Source organism: Temnothorax curvispinosus, unplaced genomic scaffold (genome assembly GCF_003070985.1).
Source record: "Temnothorax curvispinosus isolate PA1 unplaced genomic scaffold, ASM307098v1 QBEX01005011.1, whole genome shotgun sequence".
In the NCBI taxonomy this organism is placed as follows: Eukaryota; Metazoa; Arthropoda; class Insecta; order Hymenoptera; family Formicidae; genus Temnothorax; species Temnothorax curvispinosus.
Window position 1 is genome coordinate 744,816 of NW_020214791.1, and position 26,776 is coordinate 771,591.

A 26,776-nucleotide genomic window follows, 5' to 3' on the forward strand; every position below is an offset into this window, starting at 1 on the left:
GAACGCGCGCACGCACTCACGCACTTACGCACACGGCACCACGTGCCGATCAACGCGGCCGAATAGTGCCCAGGGCCAATTGGCGCCTATCGACGCTCTCGATCGATATCCCGCGTTTCGGGGGAAACGAACGCGATTACCTTGGAGTAGCTTTCCTGCCACGGTAATGTCCATCTCGAATCGAGAACGTGGAACGTGGGTATACTAATAATCGCTCGGTGACGTCGATTTATGAGAAATAACACGCTAATGAGCATGTATAGGCGATTGCCCTCCTCTTTCCGATACACCGGTGTGTACTACTTCCGACTTTTGCGTTTCCTCTTATTGTTAGCGCCAATTTAGAGTGCCGTGTACGTGCTAATACCTCGACAAACAATACGCCGCGCGCGAGGCGCACTCGCCCGAATGTTTTGACGAAATTCTTGTCGTGATGTGAAGCTATCGCAGGAGAACGCTTCCGCTAATGTAATGTTTAATTTGCTATTTTTTTTGCTTTAATTTACTCTATATAAGATTTTCCTACAAGATCAAACTTGAGACTGATACAATCTTTAAAAACACGGCTCTTTGCAATATTTCAAACACACGCGTGGAAAAAATAGAATTGTATGCGTATGTGTGTGAGAGCATTTATCTATTTATATAAGATTATTTCTGATAAAGATATGTCGTGTGTTAGTTGCAAATCGATATCGCAAAACAATTTAACGTGCCGTCCTTGCGGAAAAAAGATCCAACCGATCGATCGATGGCTCGCAAAGATTACCTTCTATCTCTCGCATCTCTGGGGGATATCGCTTCTTTCGTGAATTCCGAGCGTACGCGCGATCTCGATCACGATCGAGAGCCGCGGTGGTTTCCAAGGAGAAACGCCGAGCTCGCACGCACGCGGCTATAGTCAACATTTTTACCGGCACGGTGCGTTACAGCCCGTGTCACCGTCTTGTGTGCATCGAGACGAGCACGAAGAGAGGGAGGGAGGGAGGGAGAGAGAGAGAGAGAGAGAGAGAGAGAGAGAGAGAGAGAGAGAGAGAGGACAGTTAGATCTAACTGTAACCAAGACCTACTTTTCGGGTTTCCTACGAGAAACATACACGCACTTGCGGGGTGCGCACACTGGCGCGCGTGCGCGCGCGCGCCCACAAAGCCCTCGGCAATTGCCCAACATTGCTTCTTCGTGACGCTACGATTTGACGCACCGCTCCTTTCCCTATGTCCCCCGACTGACTCTCGTCCTTGAACCCTTCCCACTCGCCGAGCTTCCTTTCAAATTTCCACCCTTTGGCCTTTTGAGAGAGAAACTTACAGTTTCGTATCTTACGTGTTTCAGCAACGTGCGTTTCTCAAAGTAGTATCGAACACGGAGATCCAAATGTTAATTTTTTTTATCGCGTATGAAAAATAACTTGTTACTTCGATTTACTCTACAATATGGAGGAAGGTATTTGAAGATCGAAGGGACTCCTCACATCGATTTTCGCTCTTTTCCCCGGTTCCGCCTCGTTTTCGCTCTCTCCAAACGCACAGTCGCGGTTTTTCGTAAATCGGGACACGCACACGGCTCGCAAGGTGAAAGCGTTAGACGAGGATTGTATAACGGGTCGTCTCCGGGCGGCAACAGCATGCCGGTTGCATACGCGGTGGAATTAATATCGACGCCGAACGTCAGTAGAGTCTCGGAAGTGCGACCCCCGAAAGTGGAGGGCGATCCCCGGCGGGTTATCGCGAATCGATATCCATGAACTTTAGCTTCGTTCGATTTCAACAGACTTTGATCGTTCATTCGCCTGTCATCTGAGAAAAATAGTCCAGCGAGAAAGAGAAAGAGAGAATGCGAGAGGGGTGGGGAGGGGAGGGCAGCGGATGCATTTTTTTTTAATTATCGCAATTTCTTGTCAATGCGAATCGCCTGACATAACCAGATTTTTGACGAACGCTTGTTTTATAATACAAGACAAATTGCAACAACAACAGATAGGAAAATTACAGAGGTAAGGCTTGCTACTTGACTGGCCTCGCTATAAGTTCGTACATTTACGGCCTAACTGCAAGAGATAGTACTATCGCTCTTATGCGGTATACTTATCCGGTTTGTATGTCGGATAGATATCAGAGACCAGTACGTGATAAATTAGTTTACTCGACGCAGTGTTTAGCTCGTCCGATGTTTTGCCGATTATGATTGCACGTGCTCCATTAAGGCCGTTTATCCTTATCAATTAAGAGGAATGAATAATAGCATGTAAATAAGTGACGGTTATAAAAGTGATAGACCGAATTTCTCTTAATATAAAATCGTGTGCCTTTATACTCAAGTCCAGGAAATGTAATAACAATAACAAGAGAGAGAAAGGCGCGACATGTGTTCAGAAAACATACTGATAAATAATATCACTTACATTTCAATGTTATTAAATCTCTTCAAGTCCGAACAACGCAGTCGTCGCAACTGCATCTGGAAGTTCGGGCCGTAACCGGAATATCGAGAAGCTGACGATGCCACTTCATCGATCACTAAATAATTACGAAGACCGTGACGAGGAAAAAAAAAGACTCGCGCGGCAAGTGGTGTGCCAACTGGTCAATTAACTTGACCAATTCTATGGTCCTCGTATGCGATGAAGATTAGTCGATCGATCGGAACGCTCTCGACTTGACGCGCGCCGCGCTCTTAGAGGAACACTGAGTCAATCTTTAAATATACACACGCGTTATCGCGCCCGCGCGCATATGTATACGTTCTGCATTAGTCGGTCGCGTCGAAAAGCGGGGCGTAAAGAACGTTTGCCGAAAGTTGCACATTCTTGTTTATTCAGCGCGAACGATAAAGTGGCGAATATCTCTAACTTTCACGTACTGGCATAGCGCCGTTATCGCGCGCGCACTTCCACTGATAAGTCCTTCCGAATTTTATTGACGTCGCCGCGACCCTTCGATTCGCCCCGTGTTCGCCGTAAACCGCGTATCTGCGCCGCGTGTATACACGCTTATTACACAAAACATAAATGATCATAATACGTGTTTACATCACTTCGAGATGACGAAAAGTTCCTCGACACTGATCGATTTCTACGATCTGTTTACACTTTTAAAACCATCGGTTACGCATTCTTGTTTATCGCATTCCAAGCAACGCGAGATCTCGTTACGCGAAATATTTCGACACTAATTGGTTTTCGAAAACATCGATCGAGCGAGAGAATCCGCAACCCTGAAACGAGCGCGTTGCATCGCTGCTCGGTGCGAACTGCGGTTTCGCGCGAACGGGCCGCAAGAGCGGCCCGTTGCATTCGCTGCGTCGCCGTCGGTGGGGAAGGCGCACACGGAAATTCGCGCCGTTTGCACGTGCATGTGCATGTGCATGTGTGCGTGTGCGTGTACGTTGCACTCGGACGCCAACATTGTGCAACGACGACCGAGAGACTCGCGCCGACTGACTCTGCGCGCCGCCGCGCCGATTGGGTGGCCAACGAGGGTAGGGGGCCGGGTCCAACCGTTTATCCCCTGCACTTCCTATGCAGTCGCGAACTTGTACCACTTGCCGGCGAAGTGGTAGCGTGCGAATGCAACGCGCCCGCCAGCCGGCCCTTTCGCGCAAGGAGTCGCGACTCGCGTTTGGTCGGACGCGATTTTATAAAGCGCAAAATTAAGAAAGCGAAATTCCTCATCGGTTTTCTATTACGCTATGCTAATTCTCCAAACGATCATCCTGTTATTACGCCAGTCAAATAATATTTACCGATTTCCCTTTTTTTTTCGTGAATATATTTTTCAGCATATTGTCGCGTAAATCACGCAAGGAATCACATCTCTTCTATTAAATTTTATATCTGGCAAAAGGTAATTATACTGGCAATCGTTTATTATATTTTTGACGATCACCTACTATGTCGAACATATATAAAGGACATTCTGTAAATTTATAGAGCTTCTCATTAAAATTCCGCTAGCTTAGAAAGAGAAAAGAATATCTTATTCATTCAATCATCATTACGGCGCGGCGGCGGTCTGTTAGAAAACGAGTCAGGAATAGTTTTAGTCCGTCTCTTTTGGCTTAGGTATGTAAAAGAAGTCAATATGCGATATTGACGCAAGAACTCGTCGTCGCGTTTGATCACCATTTGTGTAACACGTGACATTTACATTGGGAAATAATTGAATATCGAATTAATTTATATCACGCGTTAAATTGATGAGCGTCGATTACATGGCCGGTGCTGCATTAATTGCAACGCGTCAGCACGTCCGATCGCGCGCGGTCACGAGAGAGCCCGTGTGTTCTATCGAGCGATAACGGTGAAAGAACCTTCAGGTGCTCCCCGGGCATTTGAAAGTGATGTCGAAAAAGTGAAAGCTCGAAATTGTCTTTTATGCTCGCGCGAGAAAACACGAAACTTTCTCGTCGCTTAGATCCGACTTAAATGTATCGATAAATGCAGCGCGTGTGACGTCAGAATTATTACGAAGCGAATGCAATTCGACGAAGGAGTCGCGCTTCTTTTTGCGCGTTGTCAAGCGACCTTCTGCCTGCATAAGTGAGACCGAGGAGTCAAGGTCTCGGAATAGCCGGCCGAATTCTTCAGTCTATAACTTTTACTCTTATTATCGCGTTGCATCTAATAAATTCTTCGAAATATTCAACGATTGTTTTACATCTAATAATTTCTCGGAATATTCCGTGATTCGACCCGTAGAATGTTTTTCTATTATTGAATCGTGTCAAAGAATTATTTCGCTGGGAAACTCATTCGTCGAAAAGGATATACGCGTATAGATCGTAAGGAGAAAGGATAAGGTTTTCACATGTGACGGAACTTACCCTCGCAGAACAGGGTGACATCGGTGAGACTCTCGCTTTTGAATAAATTCGAGAACGTCGTTGCTAGATTGCTGCCGAAACTGTTCCACTTGAGGCAGAACTGCTGCTGATGAGAGTCCATGATGCCACCCTTAGGCTCAACTCCGTGATCCTCACCACTCCTCTCGCAGCCACCTTCCAATGGATATTTACCTTCTTGATCGCGCTCGTGCCCAATTGCTCGTCCAGCTACGCAGAAAGCAGTTTGGGTTATCCACAGATCTCTCTTTCTCTCTCTCTTTTTTTCTCTCGCCGAAATATAGTTAAATTTCGAAAAAAATATAAATCGATTAAAAGTTTGATAAAATTGCCAATATGTTTCAAAAGTTGACACACATGGAGGAGGCATTTAGTATCGAGAAATTCACATTTTCGCATAAATTTTCTCGATACATTATTCGCTATTGTATGCAACTGCCGAGTTAATGTATGCTATATCGAAATAAAATCTCGTTCCGTGAATGAACGCGCGCGATCCATGAAAGAATTATAACAGATCGCGGCGTATCGTGACGGCCAACGTCACCAGCTGCGAATGTTGGATGTTGATAACTTGGAGATACCAGATACCTCACAATCGCGACATACCTCTTACGATTCACTGGTGCTCCGTACGTAATATGTTTACGTGACAGAGAAACTATCGGACAAGGTCCAGCGGCCGCGGTTTCGCGCGCGCGGTTTCGTCGTGAACGCGGTGAGAACACCGCGGGGCACGGACAATATTCCAGTTCGCCGGAGACGCGGAGTTCGCCTATCACAGCAGTCACGAAGCGCGATCACACGATGCCGGCCGCGCCATGTCAAAATTCCACCGCATTTCCGTGACGCCCGCGATAAAGAACGCCAAGCGCGAAGAGGAGAGACCTTACCGATGGCAGGGGCGTGTCAACGCGCACGGGCGGAACAGCCGCTCCGACTTCATTCACGGATCTCGACGGCAACGACGTAACGGCGACAACAACGACAACCGGCGACGCTACTCCGAAATGCACTTTGGTCCCTGTTTCGCGTCCCGGATGGACACGGCCGCCGTATGCGTATGCGTATACGCCGGAACAGAGGACAAAAGAAAAGTTACGGAGTTCGGCACCGCACGCACGTGTGCTCCGTGCGGCGCATAATCCGGGCCGTGTGTCCACTGTGCGTTGTATCACCAAGAGGGTGTGTAAATTGCGCGCGAAAAGCAGAATCCTCGAGTATCCTACTATGCGCGGTTTCCGGGACCAATGACGCACCGGTTGCGCGGGCACTGAATAGACGACTGACTATACGCACTTGCTGGCCGAAATCGAGTCACCGGCTTGCATCGCGCATCAGCACATGAACGAATCGCGCGTGACTGTCGTCGCGGTGCGGCCGGGCCCGGGTACGCGCGGTCGCCGTGCGGGAGGGTCCACCGCCGCGCGGGAGCCGAAAAATCGCGGGCGCGAGCGAGAGGGAACGAGGAGGCGGCAACGCGGTACCGCGAGACGACAGGGGGACGGGAACGGACCGTTCAAGAGGGAGCCAGGAAGAGTGAGAGAGAGAGAGAGGGACGAGGGAGAGCGCAACACTGAGGGACCGCCGCCGCTGCTGGTATATCGCCGAGAAGAGTGTGAATATGGGTCATCGGTGGCGATGCAAATGCGGTTACACGGAACGAAGCGTGTGGGAAGGGGGGATTTTCGGTGCTCTAGTCGGGCACCCGGCAAAACACGGAACCACCGGGGGAAAGGGGGCCACCGGGTGGGTGGCCACGGGCGGGGAATTGACGATTCGGCGGCTTCCTCGGAGGGGTAGGGATCGCTGGAACGGCCAAGCGATTGCTTAAGGCTAGAAGTTTCGACTCTCGCGGTGCTCCCCTCCTATTTTTTTCTCACTCTTTCTCTTTCTGCGCTGAAGAACTTTTTTACTCTTTCGCTCTCTCGCACGCGCGCGCGCGCGCGCTGTGCCGTTCTATCTTGTTCGTCTCATTTTCGAACATTATCCTCTCCTTCCCCGGACCCTAACGCTTCTAAGGTATCACGCGTCCCCACCGCGTTCTCCGTCCAATGTATAACCAGGGCCGCATCGCGGGAGTAGAACGTCACATACGGCAATCGTGCGGTAGAAAAAGAATCTTCGAGCGTGACAACCTTGGGTAAGCGCTTGTGCGCGCAGATGTCCGAAGGCAATTTGCATACTCCGAGTGAAATTTGACGTGTTCATCTCGGCCATCTCGAAATTTATTACTTTCTTATCTACGTAATCGAGAACGCTAAGCCCGGTATAGTCATAGCGTGCTCGAATTTGGATCCAAAATCAGCGGAGCAGCGCGATCGATGCCCATCGCTAGGAACCACCAGCGGCACGAAAAGCGCGAAGGCGGAGGGGAAATTTAGGCGTTGGAGGCGCCTCGAGAGAGTTGCGTGGCTCCGGAACCGCGTGAAAGGAGGAGCGCGGGGAGAGAGAGGTGCAGGAGGAGGTGAAGGAGGAGGAAGAGGAGGAGGAGGAGGAGGAGGAGGCCGAAAAAGAGGAGGGAGATGTAAGCATCGCGGTGGAATAGGTGGGGACCGCGGCATCGCGTGGTGGCAAAACGCACGCTGATCGGTAAAGGGAGAGGGGGGGGGTCCAAGAGGGAGGCTCAAGGTCGCGGCGGGGCCGCACACGCGCCTTGGCCGCGCATACACGCACGCGTATACCCGCGTTGCGCACGCACGCGGGTATATACATACGTCGTTGCAACACGGGCGTGTGCACGAACGCGCGAGCGCGCGCGCGCGTTGCAGTGTAGGTCGCGGGCGTGTGTGCGTGTGTGGGGCAATGTGCGCGCGCGTCCGCCAGAGCGTCGTAATTCGGCGCTCTTATGGCGGCAGTATTATGTCATCGCATTCGTGCGTTGGAAAAACAGAGCTCCGGTCCTCCTCTCTCGATCTGGTTCTCGAAAATATATACGGAAAGGGGGTGCCTATATCTGCAATTCTGTTTTGACTCCGTCCTGAGAAAGATATATAACAACTGGACACGTATCACCCTCGCTCGGAATTTTTCTCACTCGCACCCGGCGTCTTTATTCGCGTGGAAATTTCGCAGAAGCCAAAAAAAAAATCGACCGAGCGCGCGAGGCGGACAAAAATAGACGCGGCTCCGATCCTGCATTCGCGTAATACGTGTAAGCTTCCGTAATCGCGCGATACCGTAACTCGATATATACGTCGATGGCAGCCGCCGGCTTGCGTGGCCGAGCAATGCGGGGCGATTCTAGCTTCTGCGAGGAAGGAAAAATTGGGCAACTCTGGGGCGAAATGAAAAGAGAAAGGAGAGCGATGTGGTCCGAGTAGCGTCGTTTGCCTTCGTCACGGGGATGGTTGAACGCGATAAGGTCGACGATGGTATTGCCTGGTGGCGAGTGAAAAGAATGACCGTCGTGATGTCGAGTTAACGCAAACGAGGAGAGGGCGGGGGGAGGGGAGGTCTCCTACATGAAAAGCGCGTATTGTGGCTCGACGAAAAAAACACAAACGGCGCCTGATTCGGCGAATGCTATTTTTTGTGGAGCGCCTTTTAGCAATAAGCGCAATCGCCTTTTATATACGCGATATAGATAATAGGAGAAAGTCGTCGTTGGTTTCATCTTTCTTTTTCTCTCTCTCTTCCACGAAGGAAACCGTTATTAATGCGTTACTGGAATACGGGGCCTATCCCGATTCGATTCGATTCGATTCGATTGTAAGCAGCGCCGCGTGCTTGATACGCTCAATGCGCTTTGAGAGCGCGCTAGCGCTTTCATAGGAAGTGCCGCCGTTATTACGGCCAAATTGAAGTCGCGTATGGGGGATATGAGCGACAATTTAATCGTACAGATAGATGGGAGTTCCTAGTCTTAATTCTTTCATACATTATAGCTACGCTTGCGACATCGAATGCACCGATGCTCCTGTATCCATTAAAAACGTGCGTTTTCATTAAGCTCGCCAATCCAATCTACCCAATTAACGAAAATTTATACTTCACACCGGAATTACGGTTTACACTGAAACGTAAATAAGAAGAAAGTATCGCCGCGTCTAAATTAAAGTTGGGAAACGAACAGGGGTCAAAGTCGTAGAAAGTAAATTCTGCGGAGAGACTGCTTCGGAAAGAAATGTTCGATACTGTAGCCGTCTCTGCTAGGGCCACAGCATCCTGCCTTCGACCGAAGATAGGAACGAGAGGTGAAGGAGGAAGAGATATTTGCATGAATCCCGGCAGTAATCGTCTGAGGAAGCGCACCCAAAGGGTTGGTTAGCCCGATGAAAATGCCAGAGCGAGAAGCGCAAATACGTTTGACGACGATAATAGAACGGTTCGAGTAAAGGGAGGAGGGAGATGTGTGTTCTCTGTTTCAACAGTAAAAGATAACTCGCGTGGATTATCAAGACAATACGTAATTTCGCTCTGATTTCATTTCATTCGCGTATCCCCCCCTTAGGAAAGGACGTTGAAAGGATTGTACAAATTGAATTGCCCCGTCCATTATTTTAGGAAAACAGTAGTATAATACGCGTTTCGTTATTACCTATTCCTATATATAAAGGCTTATATTTGCTATTGAGGAAGCTGCCATGATGGCGAACTCGGAATCTATATAGGCTAGACAGATATAGACAGCTAATACATCACCGCAAGCTAATTGGGCCGAGGCGCAGCGAAAACTAATTTGGAGGTCAATGTCTCTCCGAGACTAGCTTGAGATAACAGGTTGTCAGCGCGTAATATAATATGTTTTAAAATGAAATCTAGCCGCGAAAGAAAAGGTTGACGCGTTCGCCGATGGAGGTAAAATAACGCGATGTTTTTCTCGCGGATCATCATCGCAGATCCATTTCAATCAGGCGCGATGATGTAAGCGCATTTTTGCCGGCGACGAATAATCAAGGATCGGGCGTCGATATTGACGGTCTCTAGGGACGATCTGCGTGCAGCTTGCAACTTTTATATCTCGTAAAACTTTGCCTCTCACGCCTTGAGATAACGAGAAATGCCGCTGGCAGCGAAGGTTCGACGTCGCGTTTCGATATTCCGAACGTTTCGGTGATTTATCAGCAAACAATTAATTCGCAATTGATAATTAAAATCGCTTTGTGCCCCATCGAGTATACGCAAAGGAATGAAAAAAAGAAAGAAACACCCTCACCGTAACTACAGCCTCACGAATCTTCGGTGCAACGCGTCCAGGGATGCGTTCTCGCCGCGACGATCATGCTTGCGTATCGTCTCTCGGGAAGAGCAATCGTCGACGCGCGCGCGAATCACTGTGACTCATTCACAAGAACGGTAAGCAGGAAGATGCGCGGGGAAGTGCAACAACCGTAACCACTTGCTACGACTACGACAATCAACGTGATGGCCACAGCGCGGACGCGAAATCAATGTCAATCATCCCGAGAGGACGATACTATCCTTCCCCAAGTCGTACTGGAGCGCGAATGATGCGTGCGCGCCGAAAACGCCCAGCGCGAAGCACGATCTGAATTGGACTGTTCTACGGGTTATGTCCGGCTCGTTCTCGACTTCCCCTCTTTTTCTCTTTCTTTCGCGGGCTCGTTCCTCCCGCCGGTGGCCCTACGTATTGGGCCGACTTAACAGTATGCTCCTACTAGCGGACTTGATCGTCACAAGATCAGCGATGTCCTCCTCCGATGCACATCGTTCCCCGATTCGTACACTGAGAAAAAAAAATTGGTTGTACGGACTAAATTTGTACAGTTGTTGATCCAATGGTTAACTTAACAATTAAGTTGCACTAAAAAAGGTAAAGTTCATTCCCGTGTCAATCATCAATATTTTTAATCAAAAATTAGTTAATTTAACTAATGTTTAGTTGAACGTATCGGACTAGATATTTTAATTAGACGAAATAAATTTTTTTTCTCAGTGTGGGTGGAAAGTGAAGCTTCCAGAATGCGTTTCCTTCCCCGGAACCTTTGTCGTCAGCAAATTGAATGTACCTCGCTCTTTCATAGATACGGCGCGGCTGTTACGCTTTTTCGCGATTGTTACGGTCTCAATATAATTTCAGAAAGGAATCCGATAGCTAAAGAATCTCTAAGGTGCAAAGATTGTTTCGACGAGAATTTTCTTCTAGCCCGGTTGTCTCAGTACATACATAGTATACAGTGGGCCTATTCTGTAACTCTTATAACGACAGTTTCGTTATCGTTATATTGTCGTTGCGCAACTTTTTTACCATATATAATATCTGCGCAACGCAAATATAACGATAACAAAACTGTCATTAAGAGTTATGGAATAAGCCCGCACTGAGAGCTTTGTTCGAAAGGCTCGTTCAGTAAGAAGCATCGAGTAAACGGTCCCGAAAATCGTCGCGTACGCGGAAGTCGCGTTGACTTTTTCGTGCGGTCGGTGTTGCGGAGGAATGGTTTTTCTAGTCGTCGTGTAAGGCGAACGCGGCAACGCAATAAATTTCCCGAATGGAGGTCGTTAGCGGGAGGTTCCGCCCCGCGGGAGCTACGCGCGTTTTTTCGAAGCCGCAGACGACACCGGGGAGGGAAATTAGGTGGAAGAAGCAGAATGTACGATCCGTTTTTATGACGCCATGAAATAAACGCGACTTCCGTCGAGATACCGCTACGCGCATAATGCACGTACGACGACGTGCTGCTTGCTGCTGCTGCGTTGCACGTGCACGCACTTTACAGAGGCAGAAACAAAGGAAGCGGTGAAATCACGGTATGTGCGCGTAATAATGGCCGGCAATTCAACGAGCGCGCAAACTGTAATTTAACCGAAATAGTTATAGTGTTATACACAGAGCATTAACAGCGAAAAACAATATTACCGTGAGAATATTGTGAGCGCTTAAATATTAATTAGAATAGCGAGTTTCAACAGCCTAATATAAATTTTGAGGTAGATATATTTTAAGAATACATTTGAGAGAATAGGGATATTAGAGTTATATAATTTATTGTATGATAATTATGAGGCTGGAATATATGATAATTATGTATTGTTGCGCCAAAATTTCATATTTATTCGATCGCTGCTGCGAATAAAAAGTCATAGTTGCTCTAACAAATACTCATATTACAAGCTGCACAGTGCAGTGCAAAATGTTAAATAAAAATGTTTAGAACAATTAACGTGGGTAAATATTTTTAGTCCCTATAATGTTCACAATAAAAATAAAATGAACTAAATGAGAAACACAGACAGAACACAATTAAAACACAACTTATGAAAAACAATTTATTTCGTCGAAAATCGTCGCGAGTTGACAATTTTCTTTTCCACTGACATATTAAAACCAAATCGTCCCGATCGTTTCACCAACCATAAGCCGCTATCTATAAAAATTCACTATTTCACACCATGTAGTCGCATTCGCGAGCAAGCTTTACATCCTTCCTCCCTGTATAGCATCGCTACAACTGAGACTCAAGTTCAAAGTCGCCCCCTCCCCCCCCCGCGACTTCCCACGCCCCACACGCATCGATCACGCGATTCGCGATCAAAACAAACAAGTATCCCCACGAAAGATTCCCGAAACGACATCGACGCCCGACCTGTCGATAACGCGACAGGTACAGAGGAGGCACGACACAATAACGACAACAATAACAGCAACAACTGGTCGGCCGTACCTGGCGGATGAAGCCACCATGGATTGACCAGGGATGGTCGTTGGTTGCTGGGGCCCTCGCCAACAGGGGCGTACATCCTCCTCCGACTACGTCACGCCCGTCACTGCCACCCTGGTGCGCGACTGCACCCCCGACTGCCTTCGCAAGCCCGCGGCCGGCAGCCACCCCTCCAGCGGCCGCGGGATTCCAGTCTCTTTTCCCCTTCCTCGAGCGCGCGCGTACGCAAGAGGGTTGCAAGGTTACCGGCGTTATCCTCCCCCCCGCCCTCGCATCCACCCCCGTCAACCCTCGCGCGCTGGTTTCGCTATCGTATCGCCCTTCCTACCGTTCCTACCGTCCTCCGAAGTCGACCTCCCTCGCGGCCGACCAACCCCTCCGTCAACGACGATTCTGCCAACCCCCCTCTCCTCCCGCGGGAGAGCTGAGAACACGGACCACCACCGCGCCACTGCCACCCTCGCATCGTTCTCCCGGCGCCCTTCCTACGCAGCCACGGCCATCACTTTCGCTGGAAAGTCCTCGGAGGCCGTTAGGGAGCCAGGGCTGACGCTGCAAGGGGTGGCGAGCGGCCACGGCGAACCTTTCTGCCTCGCCTTCTACTTTTTTTCTCTTCTTCTACTTTCTCTTTCGCTCTCTCGCAAGGGAGAAGAGAAATTCTTTCGCGCAATCGATAAAATAATTTAACTACCGGCTACCGGATAACGAAGAACGGAAGCATCGGACGCGGCGGCGCCGCCGAGGAATCGACAAAATAAGCTCGTTGCTACGTAATGGACGCAGCAGAAAATGCCGAAGAGCATCATGTGGGACGGTAAAAACGCTGAAATACACCACGTCGATCGCGGTTGATTGATTCACTGGCGAAGTCGTGGTGCAAGTAAACAGAGTTTATGCTCGAGGGGAAAACTTAAAAAATTCGAGCGTATATAAAATGCCATAAAAATAAACAGACGTGTTTCTATTAGTTACTTTAAATGTCGCATAGATGATTTCCGTAGATATAAATATAGACCTATTCAAGCTTATTTTAAGCGTAATTTTAATTGCGCGAATGAATAGAAATTTCGCCTAAAAAAACCGAGATTTGGAAAAAAATTTCTTTTATCAATCATCAAAACTCAGGATGATAATTTGCAATTATCTTCTTACGGTACGGGGACCCTAACATGAATTTTCATAAAATGAGCTTTGGTTGGCTTGAATTCAATATTTATGCGCGGCGGTGGTTACGGCCGACCGTTCTTAACGACGCGAAGGGTCGTGCACCTGCATTCGAAATCATCGTACATGAACACGGACTGAGCTTTACAAAATCTTTCTAACGCGCTCGAGGAAAGCGTTAGAAAGCAGCCGCGTTCTAATCATTAAGATTGGAGGTCGGTGTATATCAGTATATGTACACGGCACTTGTCCCCTGCATAAAATTTGTTAGTCAGATTAGGCAGGTGACTCTGAATGCGTCCTCTCTCGAGCGTGAAGATGCCACCAATTTCGGGATCGATATAAGACTCGCTTGCTACATTATGCAGCGCGCCGACCTACGCCGACGTAATACGAACGCGTAATATTTTTACCTCGAGCCTATAATAATGCGCATAATCGAGAAGCTTTTAATAGCGTAAGAGTATATTTTAACTTTTAACTATATGCTGCGGTAAGTGATAATGCCGAACAATGAAAATAGAAATGTCCTCGTAGGAAACGTCAACAGGTTCAAAGTTCACTTCAACGCGGATTCGTAATGTAATAGAAAAATACACGTATATAACGTTTGTGTGACGATCGATAATTGGTCCATTATCGGAATCCATCAAAATAACAGGAAAAATGTCACGAATGCAGCGCCTTTCGAACCCAAGAAAATCTCAAATACCGATAAGATTCCTGCCAAAATAGAAATTCTTCAAACGCACACATATATATACACACACACATATATACTCCGCGGCTTCTAGGATGGCCCCATAAAGAATCGACACGTTCCTGAGATCAACCCGGGATGGAGGGGAGAACAACCTTGCAAGCCTTCAAACTTCGTCGTGCGTGCGTAGCTTCAGCGATAGTGGTGGTGGGGGGGGGGTCTGAATTTTTGGAGGTTGGCAGAATGGCCGAGAGCCACGAAGGGGGTTGAAGAGAATGATAAAGGGACCGAGGGGAAAGGAGGAGATATCGGCGCGAGAGGGGAAAACACGGAATGGCGGCAGGAAGCGAGAGGAAGGAGAAGGAGGATGATGATGCGAAGGAGAAAGGGGGAGGAAAAGGGCGGCCAAGGGGAAGAGCCAAGCAACCTGCACCCGGCAACAGCCCCCGACCTCGGAAGAACTAATCATTAACCTCCTTTCACCCTCCCCGAATGCTGCCGCTCTAACTCGACCACCTTCGCTTCACTTTCACCTGCGCCTCTCACTCGCCCACCGCCCTCTCTACGCGCCCCCTTATGCCGCCCCCGCCCCCCTTCACTCTCACTTATCCTTCCACCCTCGCTCCCTTCCTTTCCCTTTCATCCAGAGGGAACTCCGTTTTCCCTCCTCTCTCTCTCTCTCTCTTCTCCTCCTCCCTCTTTCGCCCACGCTGCGCCGGGTTGTGTGTTTATGATTACGATTACCCCGCGCGCTCTCGCTTTCGCCTCTTTCCCTTCGCGGTCTCGCTTTCGATCTCGCTCCCGTCCTATCGACCTCCAAACCTTGTCGCTACTTTCGGGTATCTATCTAACGCGCGCGACGCGATGCACGCAGCGTCGCGGCGCTTAAAGTCGAGGGTCTCCTTTCGTCGCCCAGCGACGATGCGACGAAAAGAAGGCAACGGCCGTTATTTGCGGCGCTATTATTTCTCCTCGAGGGATGTCGCACGTCGTTGCGTAATATAGCAAGACAGTAGATACCGCAACGACTCCGGTCTTTCCCTCACGAAGACGCAGGGGATATTCGATCTCTGTCGTCACAGAGCTGAAAATGAAGGCCGGGGCGTATGATTTAACGGAGGAGAGAAATTTCAAGAACAGTTTTCCCACAGCTTTCGCCCCAGACGATGAATAATTCACCTCCTTGACGCTCGAACTTTATGCCGATATGAAAAATGCAGCACTAACGCGTAACCAATATTTTTATGTATAAACAATGAAAGTCGCAAAGAAAGTCATCAGAAAACGTTCTTCTGAGAAACTTCGATTCCGTTGGTCTTACAATTAATAGATTTTGGGAAACCATCCAGGAAACATGTAACAGATATATTCCTTAATTTAACCCTTCCTAATTACATTTGTATCGGCATAGAGCCGGCGAAAGGTGTGTGCTTTCTTAGCGACAATCATCGCTGTAAATAATTCAGTAGGCGGTCAAAAAGGGCGGCTGACATTCACACAGATATCTTTACGGGCAATCGAAGCGGCCGCGGGAAGTTCGACGTCGAAAATACGAGCCGAGCGTACATACCAAATTATACCATTTTCTAGGACTACGTGGCAATTGGCCTTTATCCGCCACCGTATCTTGATTTATGCGCCAAGTTCCTAGACGATAGGATCGCGCGCGCGCGACGGTGTAGGCAAGCTAGGGTGGCTAATATGGCGTACGAAACGCAACGACACGGTAGACAAAACCGGTAACGCGAACGGGTTACGGAAAAGTTACAAAAAGCGTACAAAAGGGCGTACGGTCCATCGAGGCGTAGCGGAAAGTACGTGCGAGCTAATAAATTAGCTCGCACGAGTAGATTTAGCCGCTGATGAACTTTCGACCTTTCACGGATAACGCCCATATCGATTCATTGACGCGAAACGAGAGAAAAAAAATACAGTTCCTCTATCTCGCTTCTTATCCACATAAATTATAAGAAATTCAATCTCGCAAGAATACGGATTCGATAAGGAAGGTAACATTTCGCATTTCATATCGAGCGCAAAGTTAGACGAATAACATGATAAAAAGTGCATCGCACACCTACACGAAATCTTTCGTACGTTTCGTCGATTTTGAGATTCTTCCGCGTATTCCTTGCATTAATAACGTTCGCGAATCTAGGGTCGCCGGCATGCCTCGTAAATCGTAAATCGCTGCTCGCGAAGTACACGGCGAAGTACGCGCCCGCGTGCGAAGGTCGGAGTCAGTGGCAGAAGGGTGGCAGCCGAAAACGCGTGAAGAGGGGGCCGCGGGGGGACGAGGAGGGGCAAGATGCAACGCACATCTATTGATTCTCCTCCAGCGTGAAGGCCCGCGTGTTGCGGCGGGGTTCCGTTCTCTCTTTCTCTCTCTCTCTCTCTTTCTCTCCCTCTCTTTCCGTCTTTCTTTCTCTCGTTACGACGGCACGCAATTTCGCGTGCGCGCACGAATATACGCACACGCATACGCGCGCGCAGGAGGGAGAACGAGTGCGCTCGGTGGATGCAGGGCACAAAGCAGCAAAGAGAAGTCTCGTCCTGCGCCGTCGGAGGCGAGAGGTGAGGCAGAAAGGGAGAAAGAGAGAGAAAAACCGAAAAAGGGAAACTGGATCCTGCGAGAGAAGACAGCGAGCAGCTCCCTTCTTCCGTGCGCGCGCGCGCGCGCCGCACTCTCGGTCGCGTTTTCTCGCTCGCTGACGCATAAGAATTAGAATGCCAGGAACCCGACGGTATTTGCATCGCAACTCGTGCCCGCTCGCAGCCTTTGCACTTGCAACTTTCTTGGAGATCCTCACCCGGGGTGGGTAACGATCGTCTTTGTGAACAACGAGTACAGTCTCGGCCAGAACAAGGTTGCGCGAGGGGCGGCCGAGAAGGACGAACGGGCGAGATCGCCGAAAGAGAGCACGCATTTTGGACAATTGATCGATGGGGGAAAAATATCGGGACACGCGAACGAGTATCATATACTTCCGTTATATCTCTGACTTTTTTATGATAATATTGTATACAATCTCACCTTTGTGCTTCCCTGATTTCCGCCGTGATTGAGAGTCTGCTATCGAGTATGCTAATATTTTTCACGAAACGCCACTGTTCTGTTAAGCCAGTGTTAATGCGAATTTTACGAACGTCTCTTATCACCGTCCAGAGCGTTTTTTCTCGTTCCACTTTAAAAGAAGCTTTACGAACCTGACGTGCTGGCCGATCGAGGTGTATTGATCATTGGTCCGACTCCGACTGCTCCTCGCGTGAATTTTGAATATGCATCAACGTGCCGCACGGCATAAAACCGACGATGAACAATGTCTTTATTTACGTAAATAGAAATATAAAGGTCAGAGCGCGCACGAAGCCCCGAAGTGTTGCGAGGAGCGGCAGTGCGGTGGTTGTTTTCGCGAACCGTTATCAGGATGCAAAGCACGGCTCACGTGTACGGAAATTATTGTTGGATGATCTGCAGACGTGCAGATACATTACAAACACATGCGCCCCCCCCCCCCCGGCTCGAGCGCGCTTGTGCCGATACCTGTGTTACCAAACAAGGGATGAAATGTGCGAAACGTATAACTGGTGTAAAAAACTCGCGGGGCTCATTGAACGGTTATTATTATCAGGACGCTGCTTGCTGTATTTGAAATATAAGTGCGATGTATCATCGATTCGACAATTTCCAAATTCACAGAGCTTAGCGCGCGGATGAACGTCGCATCTCTAAAGCGTCGTCCACAATGGCAGCAGGAGCATACAGTAAGACGTAAGCAGTAAGTTATTAGTTGCTTTCCATTTACATCAAAACTCAGATAATTCTCACTTGTGATGTCATTCTGTCTTTATTATTCATTAATTGCCAAAAAGGATAGAACGACGTCACAAGTGAGAATTATCTGAGTTTTGATGTAAATGGAAAGCACCTATTGACTAATGGGATTTTTACAATTCAAGAATAATCGACTGTGGTTGGTCAATAACTTACCGCTTACGTCTTACTGCATACTTCTGCTGCCACTGTAGACGACGCTTAAAAATAAGCCTTGCGATATGTCTTTATCGGTATGTACGTCCCTAAAATAAGCTTTATAGTATCAAGTATTAACAAAAAGCTATATACGAGAAAAACTTTATTTCGAGATATAGAAAAAAGAAACGATGTATATCTACAGAAATGCAAGCAGACCGGCAAAGAATTAATTAATTAAGCTCCTGATTAAAATAAAGAAACAAACGTTATTAATATTATATTATCGAAAAAGTGCAAACGAGGGAAGAATTGTCTGTCATCGATTGTTATTGCCGCTTTCGTGATTTGTTGTCGACGTAGCGGGTGCGCGTGCCTGTGCCGGCTTTCGGAGCGCGCATGAAATTCCACGGAAAAGAATGCGATATCAACACCGCGGAGCAGTCTAAGCGACGTTCCATGTACCCCCCCCCCCCCCCCCCCGAGGAAAAAAAGGAGATATTCCCTGGGACGAAGGCAAGAAGTTTATTCCGACGCTGTAGAAACTTGCAAAAACTGGAGCAACCGCCTGGCGCGTCAAATTGAATTAGGAATAAAGTACAAAAGCCGTCCGAAAAGTTATCGCGTTTTGAGGAATATTCGCGGCTGAAAAGATACGCGTAAGGCACTCCTGTTTATCGCGCGTCGTGAAAAAGAAAAAAAAAACAGATGTTATTCGAGTCGCGTTATGCGTTTAAATATCGAAATAAATTCCTCGCGATATGAAAATGATCTGATACACGAGCAGAAACGTATTAGACGTCTATTTCGCGAGTATATGTTCTATCGTCGTGTACCTGTCAATGCCCGTAATCATACGACCGTCTCGGCAATTCGCGATTTCTCGAATTCCGCTTAAAAAAATAAAAAGATTAATAAGTTTTCGCTAAATTTGATGAGCGATACAAAGAATTTTTGACGATACATCGCGATACATTTGCTACTCACCGGCAATTGCGGCGCGCTTCAATTCCTTGCGTTTCCTTCTCGCTTGTTCCCGCGACGACGACCTTCTCCTACCCTCGGCTTTCAACCCTTTCGCGGAGCGGCGCGGCTCGCTGACGGCGCGCGACCGGACAATACATCGTCGGCGATGCGTCGCCGGCGGCGGTTCCGAGTGTCAGTTCCGGGAGGAGAGAAAGAGAGAAACAGAAGAGAGACAGAAGAGAGACGGAGGGTGGGAGAGTCAGCTGGTCGGCGAGGGGGTTAACGCGCGCGCGGACGTAATATATACGCGGTGTTATATACGTAATATATAACTCGGCGAACAATGGCAAGTATAAGTGACGGCGCGGCGCGCCGGCCGGCGAAAACGCGGCCAACTCCAATTACTCCAAACTCGTAAACGGCACGAAAACACGGGCCGCGAGCGATAATGACTATTGATCACGCCGCGCGCGATTTCTCCGTACGCTGCCAGCAGCGACGAGAGCGATCGAGGTGAGACCGGCAGCGATCGCCCGGCGATTGCAATGACGATTGTCGCCGCGCTTCGCGGCCCCCTCGCCGCTCGCCGGCAGCAGGGATTTCGGCCGCGCCGTCGACCGCTGGCGCCTCCTCGCGGAAGCGGCGGTATCGCCGCAACCCCCTACCCCCTACCCCCTGCCTGTAACTCGAGTTACAGCCGCGGTTGTAGCTGGGACGCATGGGGGTTGCGTAGGATTTACACGAAATTACATTTATACGGGGCTTCTCTCCGGACGCAATGGCGAATTCGTCCGCGAACTGACGTTGCTTTCCCGAAAAGTTGTACGCACGTCGCATTGATATATGTAAAACTGTAACGCTAGTTTACAGCTGTACGCTGGTAAGAGCAATTAAGCTTCACAAAAGATATTTTCACTTAACATTTATTCTAAATCCGACACAGCGGATGTATCAGCGGATGTTCGAATGAAGGCTCTCCAATAAAGTTTCAAGAAATATACAAAACCACACATTTCTCCAATTTCTTTGCGTTGCTAACAAGGTGTTGCGCAGGTGTGCCCACGGAGCATCTTATCATACATAAATTATTTTATTACTTGACTACAGATATCGCAAATAGTCATTAACCAACAACGAGCACGTTGCCTTCGACGAACTCGTAGGGTGGTACTTCGAGGTTCAGCGGGGCCGGTCCCTTTCTAATCCTACCGCTGGCGTCGTAGTGGGACCCGTGGCACGGGCAATAATAACCGCCCCAATCTCCCGCGTTAGCGATGGGCACGCATCCCAGGTGCGTGCAAACGCCTAGAACGACCAGCCACTTGGGATCCTTCACGCGAGCGCTGTCCTCTTCCGGATCGCGGAGACTCGCAACGTCCACCTTGCCTTCCGTCGCGATTTCTGCTTCCCCTCTGTAAATAGAAGATGATAATCACGTTATAAAGTACAAAAACGTCTTCTTACAGCGGTAAATCATCAAGCATCGGTAATTTCAAATTACCTGTGTCGCACAAACAGGGGCTTTCCGCGCCACTTGAAGACAGCGCTCTTGCCCTCGGGGATACTGTCGAGCTTTATCTCGATTTTCGACATGGCGAGTACGTCGGCTGATGCGCTCAGCATCCCAACGAGGTTGAGCACTATGACTTTCGCGCCATAGACACCTGCCACGGAACCACCTGCATACACAAAATCGAAGATGATTTAGTTAGCGACTTGTCACATTTAAAATGTATCGAATGGTCGATTGTGTGTCTTGAAACGAGGTAAAAATTACAAAAGTGAACAGATTTATTAGATTTCGACAAATGAAGTCATAGATACTCAATGAATTTTCTCACTTTTGTAATTTTCTCAACCCCTAGACATCTTCCATGTACTTGCCAGCTGCGACAAGATAGGAGACACCCTTTCGGGACGACGCACTGTCCCGTGACTTTGCGTTTGGATCTTGCACTTCATCTTTGCGATAATGGGAGAAGTCTGGCCACTGAATGTCGGTGTGTGCCAAACGTCGCTGATGCACCTGCGTACTGGCTGCAATAGACAAATCCAGATTATATTAATGCTTCAGGGGAGGATGTAGGAAGGAGCCTATCAGGATCTTCTATTGATTTTCATTTATTAATTCGTATCTACAACGTCAGTGCAGGCTATTCTGGAGTACCTTTACGGGCCTGAAGCTCGACTGATAGCGCAGCGACCTGCAAAGTGCGCGACTGTGCGCATATCGATTATATAATCGCGAATAGCGCGAATATCGGGTCGATTTAATGCCGAGAGGGATGCGACATTCACGGGACAAATTCGTGGCGCAGAACGGACTGATAATACGGACGCACCTGCGACTCCCGAGCTTACGCACGTAGGTCCGGTAAGAAGAACCTGATAGGTGGTCTGCTGGAGTGTCCGTCTGACGGAAGGAGGAACGGCAATCTTCGGCTTGTGAACCTTACCGGTCGCGGCCACCGGTATCCCTCCGTTCGAGACGGCGGTCGCCGTCGCCCGAAGGAACGGCGCGAGGGTTGTCGATTTCGCGATCACGTTCATATTCTACGGGAAATACGTCCGTGACGACGAACGGGACGACACATTCGCTAGGCTAGAAGGGAACACTAGCGCGCTGCGCCGCGGCGGGTCGCTGCGAGCGGCGTGAAGTCGCGCGGCCGCGATCATCTGATGATAACGCGGCGGCCGTTTTGAAATCGAGAATCGCTCGTTTCTTTTTTCTCTTGCCTTTTCTTTTACGCTACACGATTGTTATGCGATGGGCTTTAAAGTGAAATAATCGCGAGGAAGGATTGTGGAAAGGAATATAGAGAGCGTTGGATTTGCATATTTTAATAACGACAGTAATTTGGTTAAAAACCGATATTTTTAAGGGGATCCTAAAGTGAAGGCTGAACTTCCTCGACGTCGGTAATGTCAACATTTCTGATTCTGTTTTCTTGTCATATATCTATATCTGTCCTTGTCTAACGAGAGGCATCTGTCTTTGTTCGATTACTGCGCCATCTCTTGCCACACGCAATATTGCTTATCCTGTCAACCTGAATGTGCTTTTGCACATATAAAAGTTATATAAAGTAATCTTTTTTTCTAGGTTTTCAATCTTAGATCTAATTGCACGATATTGTTCTTAAATGTTGTCCCTAGGTCATGCCGGTCTAATTTTGTGGATATTTATCGTGGAATTTTTGTACAAAGCAAATATTGTCGTCACGTATACCAAAAATTAACAAAAATATTAATTTTTTTTCGTTTTCGATATAAATTTGACCACCATGACCTAGATTTTGATGCGTACTTTAATTCTAGACCAGAATTTTGCATTTCTATAAAGTCAATTAAAAGATTAGTGCTAAGAAAAAAAGCCGGTATTACAGACGGCTTTAGGATCCCCTTAACAGTAATTTTATTAGCGATTTCAATAGCAATTGAATAGATAATCCTCCTTAAACGCTAACAGCGCACTTCATACCGAACTGATAAAAAAATAAGGCTATCTTTTCCTACTTTATCTTTAATAAACCATTATTTTGTACAATACGGTGTTTAAAAAACTAATTTTTTTAAGCAAATAGTGTTTTTGGGGTTCAGAAATTTCTATTCGGGCTTTTTCCGAAATTAACTTTTTTTTTAATGTCAATTATAACTCCAATGACACAGGCGCGTTCCTGTCATTCTCAAATTTAAATAAAAAAAAAAGTTCAAAAATATTCACTTTCCGATGAATTATATTGATAGTTGAAAGTTGAAAGTAGTTGGGTGTAATACATTCATGGTTGAGGAGAGTCGGGACTCGCAGGAATTAATCTTTTTTATATGGTATTTAACTCTATCCAAATTTAGTTTTTTTTTAACAATTCTATTTCACATTTTTCGTTTGGGGGAACTCGTATAATCTTTGTACGTCAGCTTACCACTTTCTTTCAATTATGCACATTGGTAGGGTAAGGAGTCTTATTCTAATTTCTTTTAATTATCTATCTATATCAGATGGATAAGAAATGCCTAATCACTCTAATTTCTCTCTATAATCTATGGCCTCATGCAGGAATTAATTAATGTGACTTTCTAGGGTTAACTTAATCAATGGAATTGCTCCAAGTAAGATTTGTATGTAACTGCATACAGTATACAATTCGTCACTCTCAATCTAAATTTTCCTCCCATAGTGTCAAACGATAGAAAATTAACAATTCGGGGCCATGTTAATGAATTGGAAATTACTCAACAAAATTAATCGTCGACCAAGCTAATCAGATTTTGGTGATAAATTCCTCTATTTTCTACACCAATAAGTACCAGTTACGATCTCAAGGGCATTTAGCTGTTGGAAACTCTCTTTCGCCGTCCACAGCGCGAGAAAAATCTACGTCGCCATGCGGCCAACAACCAACAACGCAAGTAAGGGCCAAAGCACATATGACAGTCGTAGTCGTGGACGTAAGTAACGCACAAGCTTTGGCGTATCTTGATTTGTCAGGTCGAGAACTACGACCGTCGTATATCGCTACGCCATGTTATGTGCTTTGGCCCTAACGCAACGCGCGCGCAGTTGCGGTGCGTAAGGTGTTAAGGTGCGCACGCTCCGAAAATGCGCTCCAGAAACGGTGCCTGCTGCGACATTCGCGACGTCGTCGTGCGTAACAACACGCGCGGCATCGGGCCCGGTATATACGTGTGTCTTACGGCGGTTCGAGGATCTACGCGCGGAGGAAAGGAACGGACGGAAAGCTCGAAGGCGCTTGGCGACGATGGCCGCGCCGTCGTGGAGATGACCGAGCCCGGTCGCCGGCGTGTCGCGTCCAACGTCGAAAGATGTGACTGCCCGGACGGCGGGGCGTCATCGCGGCGACGCTGCGGTCCTTCCTTCCTTCCTACCCTCGCCATTCGGCGCGCGCGAAGAGGCGGCCGGTGAAAAGTTCAAGTCGCGTGAACGCACACGCCGGACCGGACGAGTGAGAACGATGGCGGTCGCGGCCAATTCGTTCGACGCCTGGCTCAGCAGGAAGCTGCAGGCGCTCAAAACGGACGAGGGTGTCTTCGGCACGTACATCAGGGGTATCCTCGAGGGCGACGAGTCCGAGGACGAGAAGACCGAGGCGCTCGAGAGCATCCTCGCGGGCGTGACGGTGAGTGGGACCCGCGCGGCGCCGAGCGTTGAGGTTAGAAGGCGCGCGCGCGCGTGCGGCGCGGCCGCCGCATCGTCAGCCGGTCGGAAATAGAAACCGCGAGGTCGTGCTTCGAAAGTACGTGTCTCTGCCTCCCGTACGCTCTCCTACCGGCGAGTCTTTACCCGCGTGCGCGCATATCCCGGTCGCTTCGTCTCGCGGAGTAACTGTCCTCTGTCGTTTTCGTTCGCCAAGAGTCCCGGACAGACCCGTCAGGATTCAAAGATCATAAGAGAAATGAAGCTCACGTTGACTCTGTATATTAATTTTCGATGAGACCTTCAAATCTTAATTCTCTCAATTTTTGATTCATAGATACGCCAGGAATACTCATTAATTCTTATCTCTACACTCTTGCATAAGATTACGTAATATACTTTATGATACAGAGCTGCAGGAGGATTCTTTCGTTGCAGGAGGATGATATTAGCAGTCATGTAGCAGAAATCTTAAGCGCGTGGGCAGAGTGGCAGCCAGCTGCGGAAGTGGCCGGGGCGCCTGCACCGACGGAAGACGTCGATGTCAGACTGGCAAAGATGCTGGAGTCGCAGAGTCTACCCACGACGACGCAGAGGAGCTACACGGAGGAGGAGAAACGAATACGGGAGGCTATACTAGCGCAATACAGTCAAATGTCTGACGAAGACAATAGCGAGGGAGACAAGGAAGAGGATGGAGCAAACGGCGGAGACTGTGGAATCGAAAAGAACTTGAACGCAGCTACTATCGTACAGCAGGAGAGAGAAAAGAGAGAAAAAGCCAAGCTGGAGAGCCAGAAGAAGAAGGAGAAGGACAAGGAAGACAGGTAGGACAATAATCGCAGCGTTAATGCACTAAAAAGCCTATTTATATGTATATGATAAATATATAAAGCTTTAAATATAATTTTATGTTTTAGAGAGAAGCAAAAGCAATTGAAGGAAGAGAAAAAAGAGAAAAGAAAAACCCAAAAGGGAGAGAGGCGGAGGTAGCATCGAAACAAAAGCGTTGGAAGATTTACTTCGAGATTATTGACTACATTATATGCTGTGGTATTCATATATATATCTATCTATATTGTCGTGCATGCAACGATCTCCGACAGTTATTTAAAATCAGTCATCGATCTTATATTTTCATTAGAAGAATATGTGTGTGTAGCATCCATCTGTCGTTAGAAGGCGAATTCACAGATTCAGTACGAATGCATACGTCGCCAAGAAGTACATACATATAATGTTAAATCATCCTGTGCCTTCTGTCTCTCTAAAACTGTCATTTTCCAAAGAGGTTCGTTACTTACTCATCCTTTTTTTCATTTTTTATACACTCCTAGCGTTCTTCGTAGTCTGTATTCAGAACTCGCATCTATTTTCACTAATTAAAATTAGCAGCGAAATAATTTATCGTTTTAAATTTAAATAATGGTTCTGAATATCGACAGACCTTTTTGCTCATCCGGTCTGCTTATTGCGTTGTATCTCATACAAGTGATGTATTTAATACGAGTATGTTAAATAAACTATTTAAATCACTGATATTTGGTACTTAACTAACTGTAGAATGTGGAAATCCTGAAAAAGGGGAGTGCAAGGAAGATTCGTCGATAAGATTTGTCCTCGTTGCATTTGTATACATATTTTTTTTATTAGTTATATATTTACACACAAGATACCGAGTCGAAACCGAGTCATCTTGGTATTGCATTAATAATGAAAGACAAACGCAGTAAGATAAAAACAAACGAACAAATGATACAAAAGATGATGATGCTTCAGTATCGTATCAGTATATATATATGGTATATGTATATATATATACTAATGTCATTATAATCATTTTATTATTTAGCAATTCTCTCGTTCGCTATAGTTAAGTCTGGGCAGAAATTGACGAACTCGCACTTATATGTTTATAACAAGACATCCGCAATTGAACGCCAGATTCACAAATCCACTCTCTATGAACCCTCGCTCCCACATTTTTATCTGAATCGTTCTTCCTCCACTCCTCCTCCCCGTGCTCTTGAGATATTTTCAATTCCGCGTGGATTTGCGTGCCGATATCTCTTTCTTGCGGGCCTAGAAGAGCGAAGTGCGCGCGTTGGCCGTCGTTTAATAATCTAAACGATCCTCCGTCACGATGCGCGCCCACGGGATCATTTTACGCATTAGCGAGCGTCTCGAACGAGAGATACTTACTCCCTTGTTAGACGCTGTCACTCGCGTCTCTATCATCTAATGAAAATTTACTAGCGCGTCTAAACACAAACGCGTAACTCTATGATTGTCCTACTAGGATGATCTACGAGGCTCGACCATCGCAACGGTGGCTCTTCGCGATAAACACCCC

The 26,776-nt window shown here is 47.6% G+C and overlaps 3 protein-coding genes across 10 annotated transcripts in view; 1 reads left to right on the forward strand and 2 right to left on the reverse strand.

Annotated features, from left to right (window-relative positions):
- Positions 1 to 19,813, reverse strand: part of LOC112454323 (zinc finger protein chinmo) — a 50,296-nt gene extending 30,483 nt beyond the window's left edge. The window contains exons 1-3 of one of the 7 annotated variants that reach the window (XM_025015629.1): positions 12,469 to 12,549; positions 9,999 to 10,529; positions 4,823 to 5,050 (exon numbers count right to left, since the gene is read on the reverse strand). In XM_025015629.1, coding sequence (XP_024871397.1) covers positions 4,823 to 4,943 — 121 coding nt within the window. In that variant the 5' untranslated portion in view covers positions 4,944 to 5,050; positions 9,999 to 10,529; positions 12,469 to 12,549. The other 6 variants (XM_025015628.1, XM_025015627.1, XM_025015630.1 and 3 more) reach the window with 6 other exon arrangements.
- A 362-nt stretch (positions 19,814 to 20,175) lies between these two features.
- LOC112454328 (cytochrome b-c1 complex subunit Rieske, mitochondrial) lies at positions 20,176 to 21,895 on the reverse strand. 2 transcript variants are annotated; one of them, XM_025015641.1, is made up of 4 exons: positions 21,725 to 21,895; positions 21,153 to 21,305; positions 20,770 to 20,947; positions 20,176 to 20,680 (listed from the first exon to the last, which is right to left on the reverse strand). In XM_025015641.1, exons 1-4 carry the CDS (start codon positions 21,816 to 21,818, stop codon positions 20,392 to 20,394), a joined length of 714 nt encoding a protein of 237 aa, XP_024871409.1. In that variant the 5' UTR covers positions 21,819 to 21,895; the 3' UTR covers positions 20,176 to 20,391. The 2 variants fall into 2 exon arrangements, with proteins under 2 accessions (XP_024871409.1, XP_024871408.1); XM_025015640.1 differs by having other exon boundaries at positions 21,611 to 21,895.
- A 1,955-nt stretch (positions 21,896 to 23,850) lies between these two features.
- On the forward strand, positions 23,851 to 25,964 carry LOC112454383 (coiled-coil domain-containing protein 43-like). The gene is made up of 3 exons (XM_025015742.1): positions 23,851 to 24,406; positions 24,862 to 25,250; positions 25,344 to 25,964. Exons 1-3 carry the CDS (start codon positions 24,242 to 24,244, stop codon positions 25,414 to 25,416), a joined length of 627 nt encoding a protein of 208 aa, XP_024871510.1. The 5' UTR covers positions 23,851 to 24,241; the 3' UTR covers positions 25,417 to 25,964.
- Positions 25,965 to 26,776: the final 812 nt, after the last annotated feature.

Excerpts from the sequence above, each read along its gene's own strand:
- LOC112454383 (XM_025015742.1), top strand. The coding sequence starts at position 24,242 with ATGGCGGTCGCGGCCAATTCGTTCGACGCCTGGCTCAGCAGGAAGCTG. Across the intron at positions 24,407-24,861 it reads GCATCCTCGCGGGCGTGACG|GAGGATGATATTAGCAGTCA; the intron begins GTGAGTGGGACC and ends CTTTCGTTGCAG. Across the intron at positions 25,251-25,343 it reads GAGAAGGACAAGGAAGACAG|AGAGAAGCAAAAGCAATTGA; the intron begins GTAGGACAATAA and ends TTTATGTTTTAG.
- LOC112454328 (XM_025015640.1), bottom strand. The coding sequence starts at position 21,818 with ATGAACGTGATCGCGAAATCGACAACCCTCGCGCCGTTCCTTCGGGCG. Across the intron at positions 20,948-21,152 it reads CTCCTATCTTGTCGCAGCTG|GTGGTTCCGTGGCAGGTGTC; the intron begins GCAAGTACATGG and ends TTGTGTATGCAG. Across the intron at positions 20,681-20,769 it reads CCCCTGTTTGTGCGACACAG|AGGGGAAGCAGAAATCGCGA; the intron begins GTAATTTGAAAT and ends TTCTATTTACAG.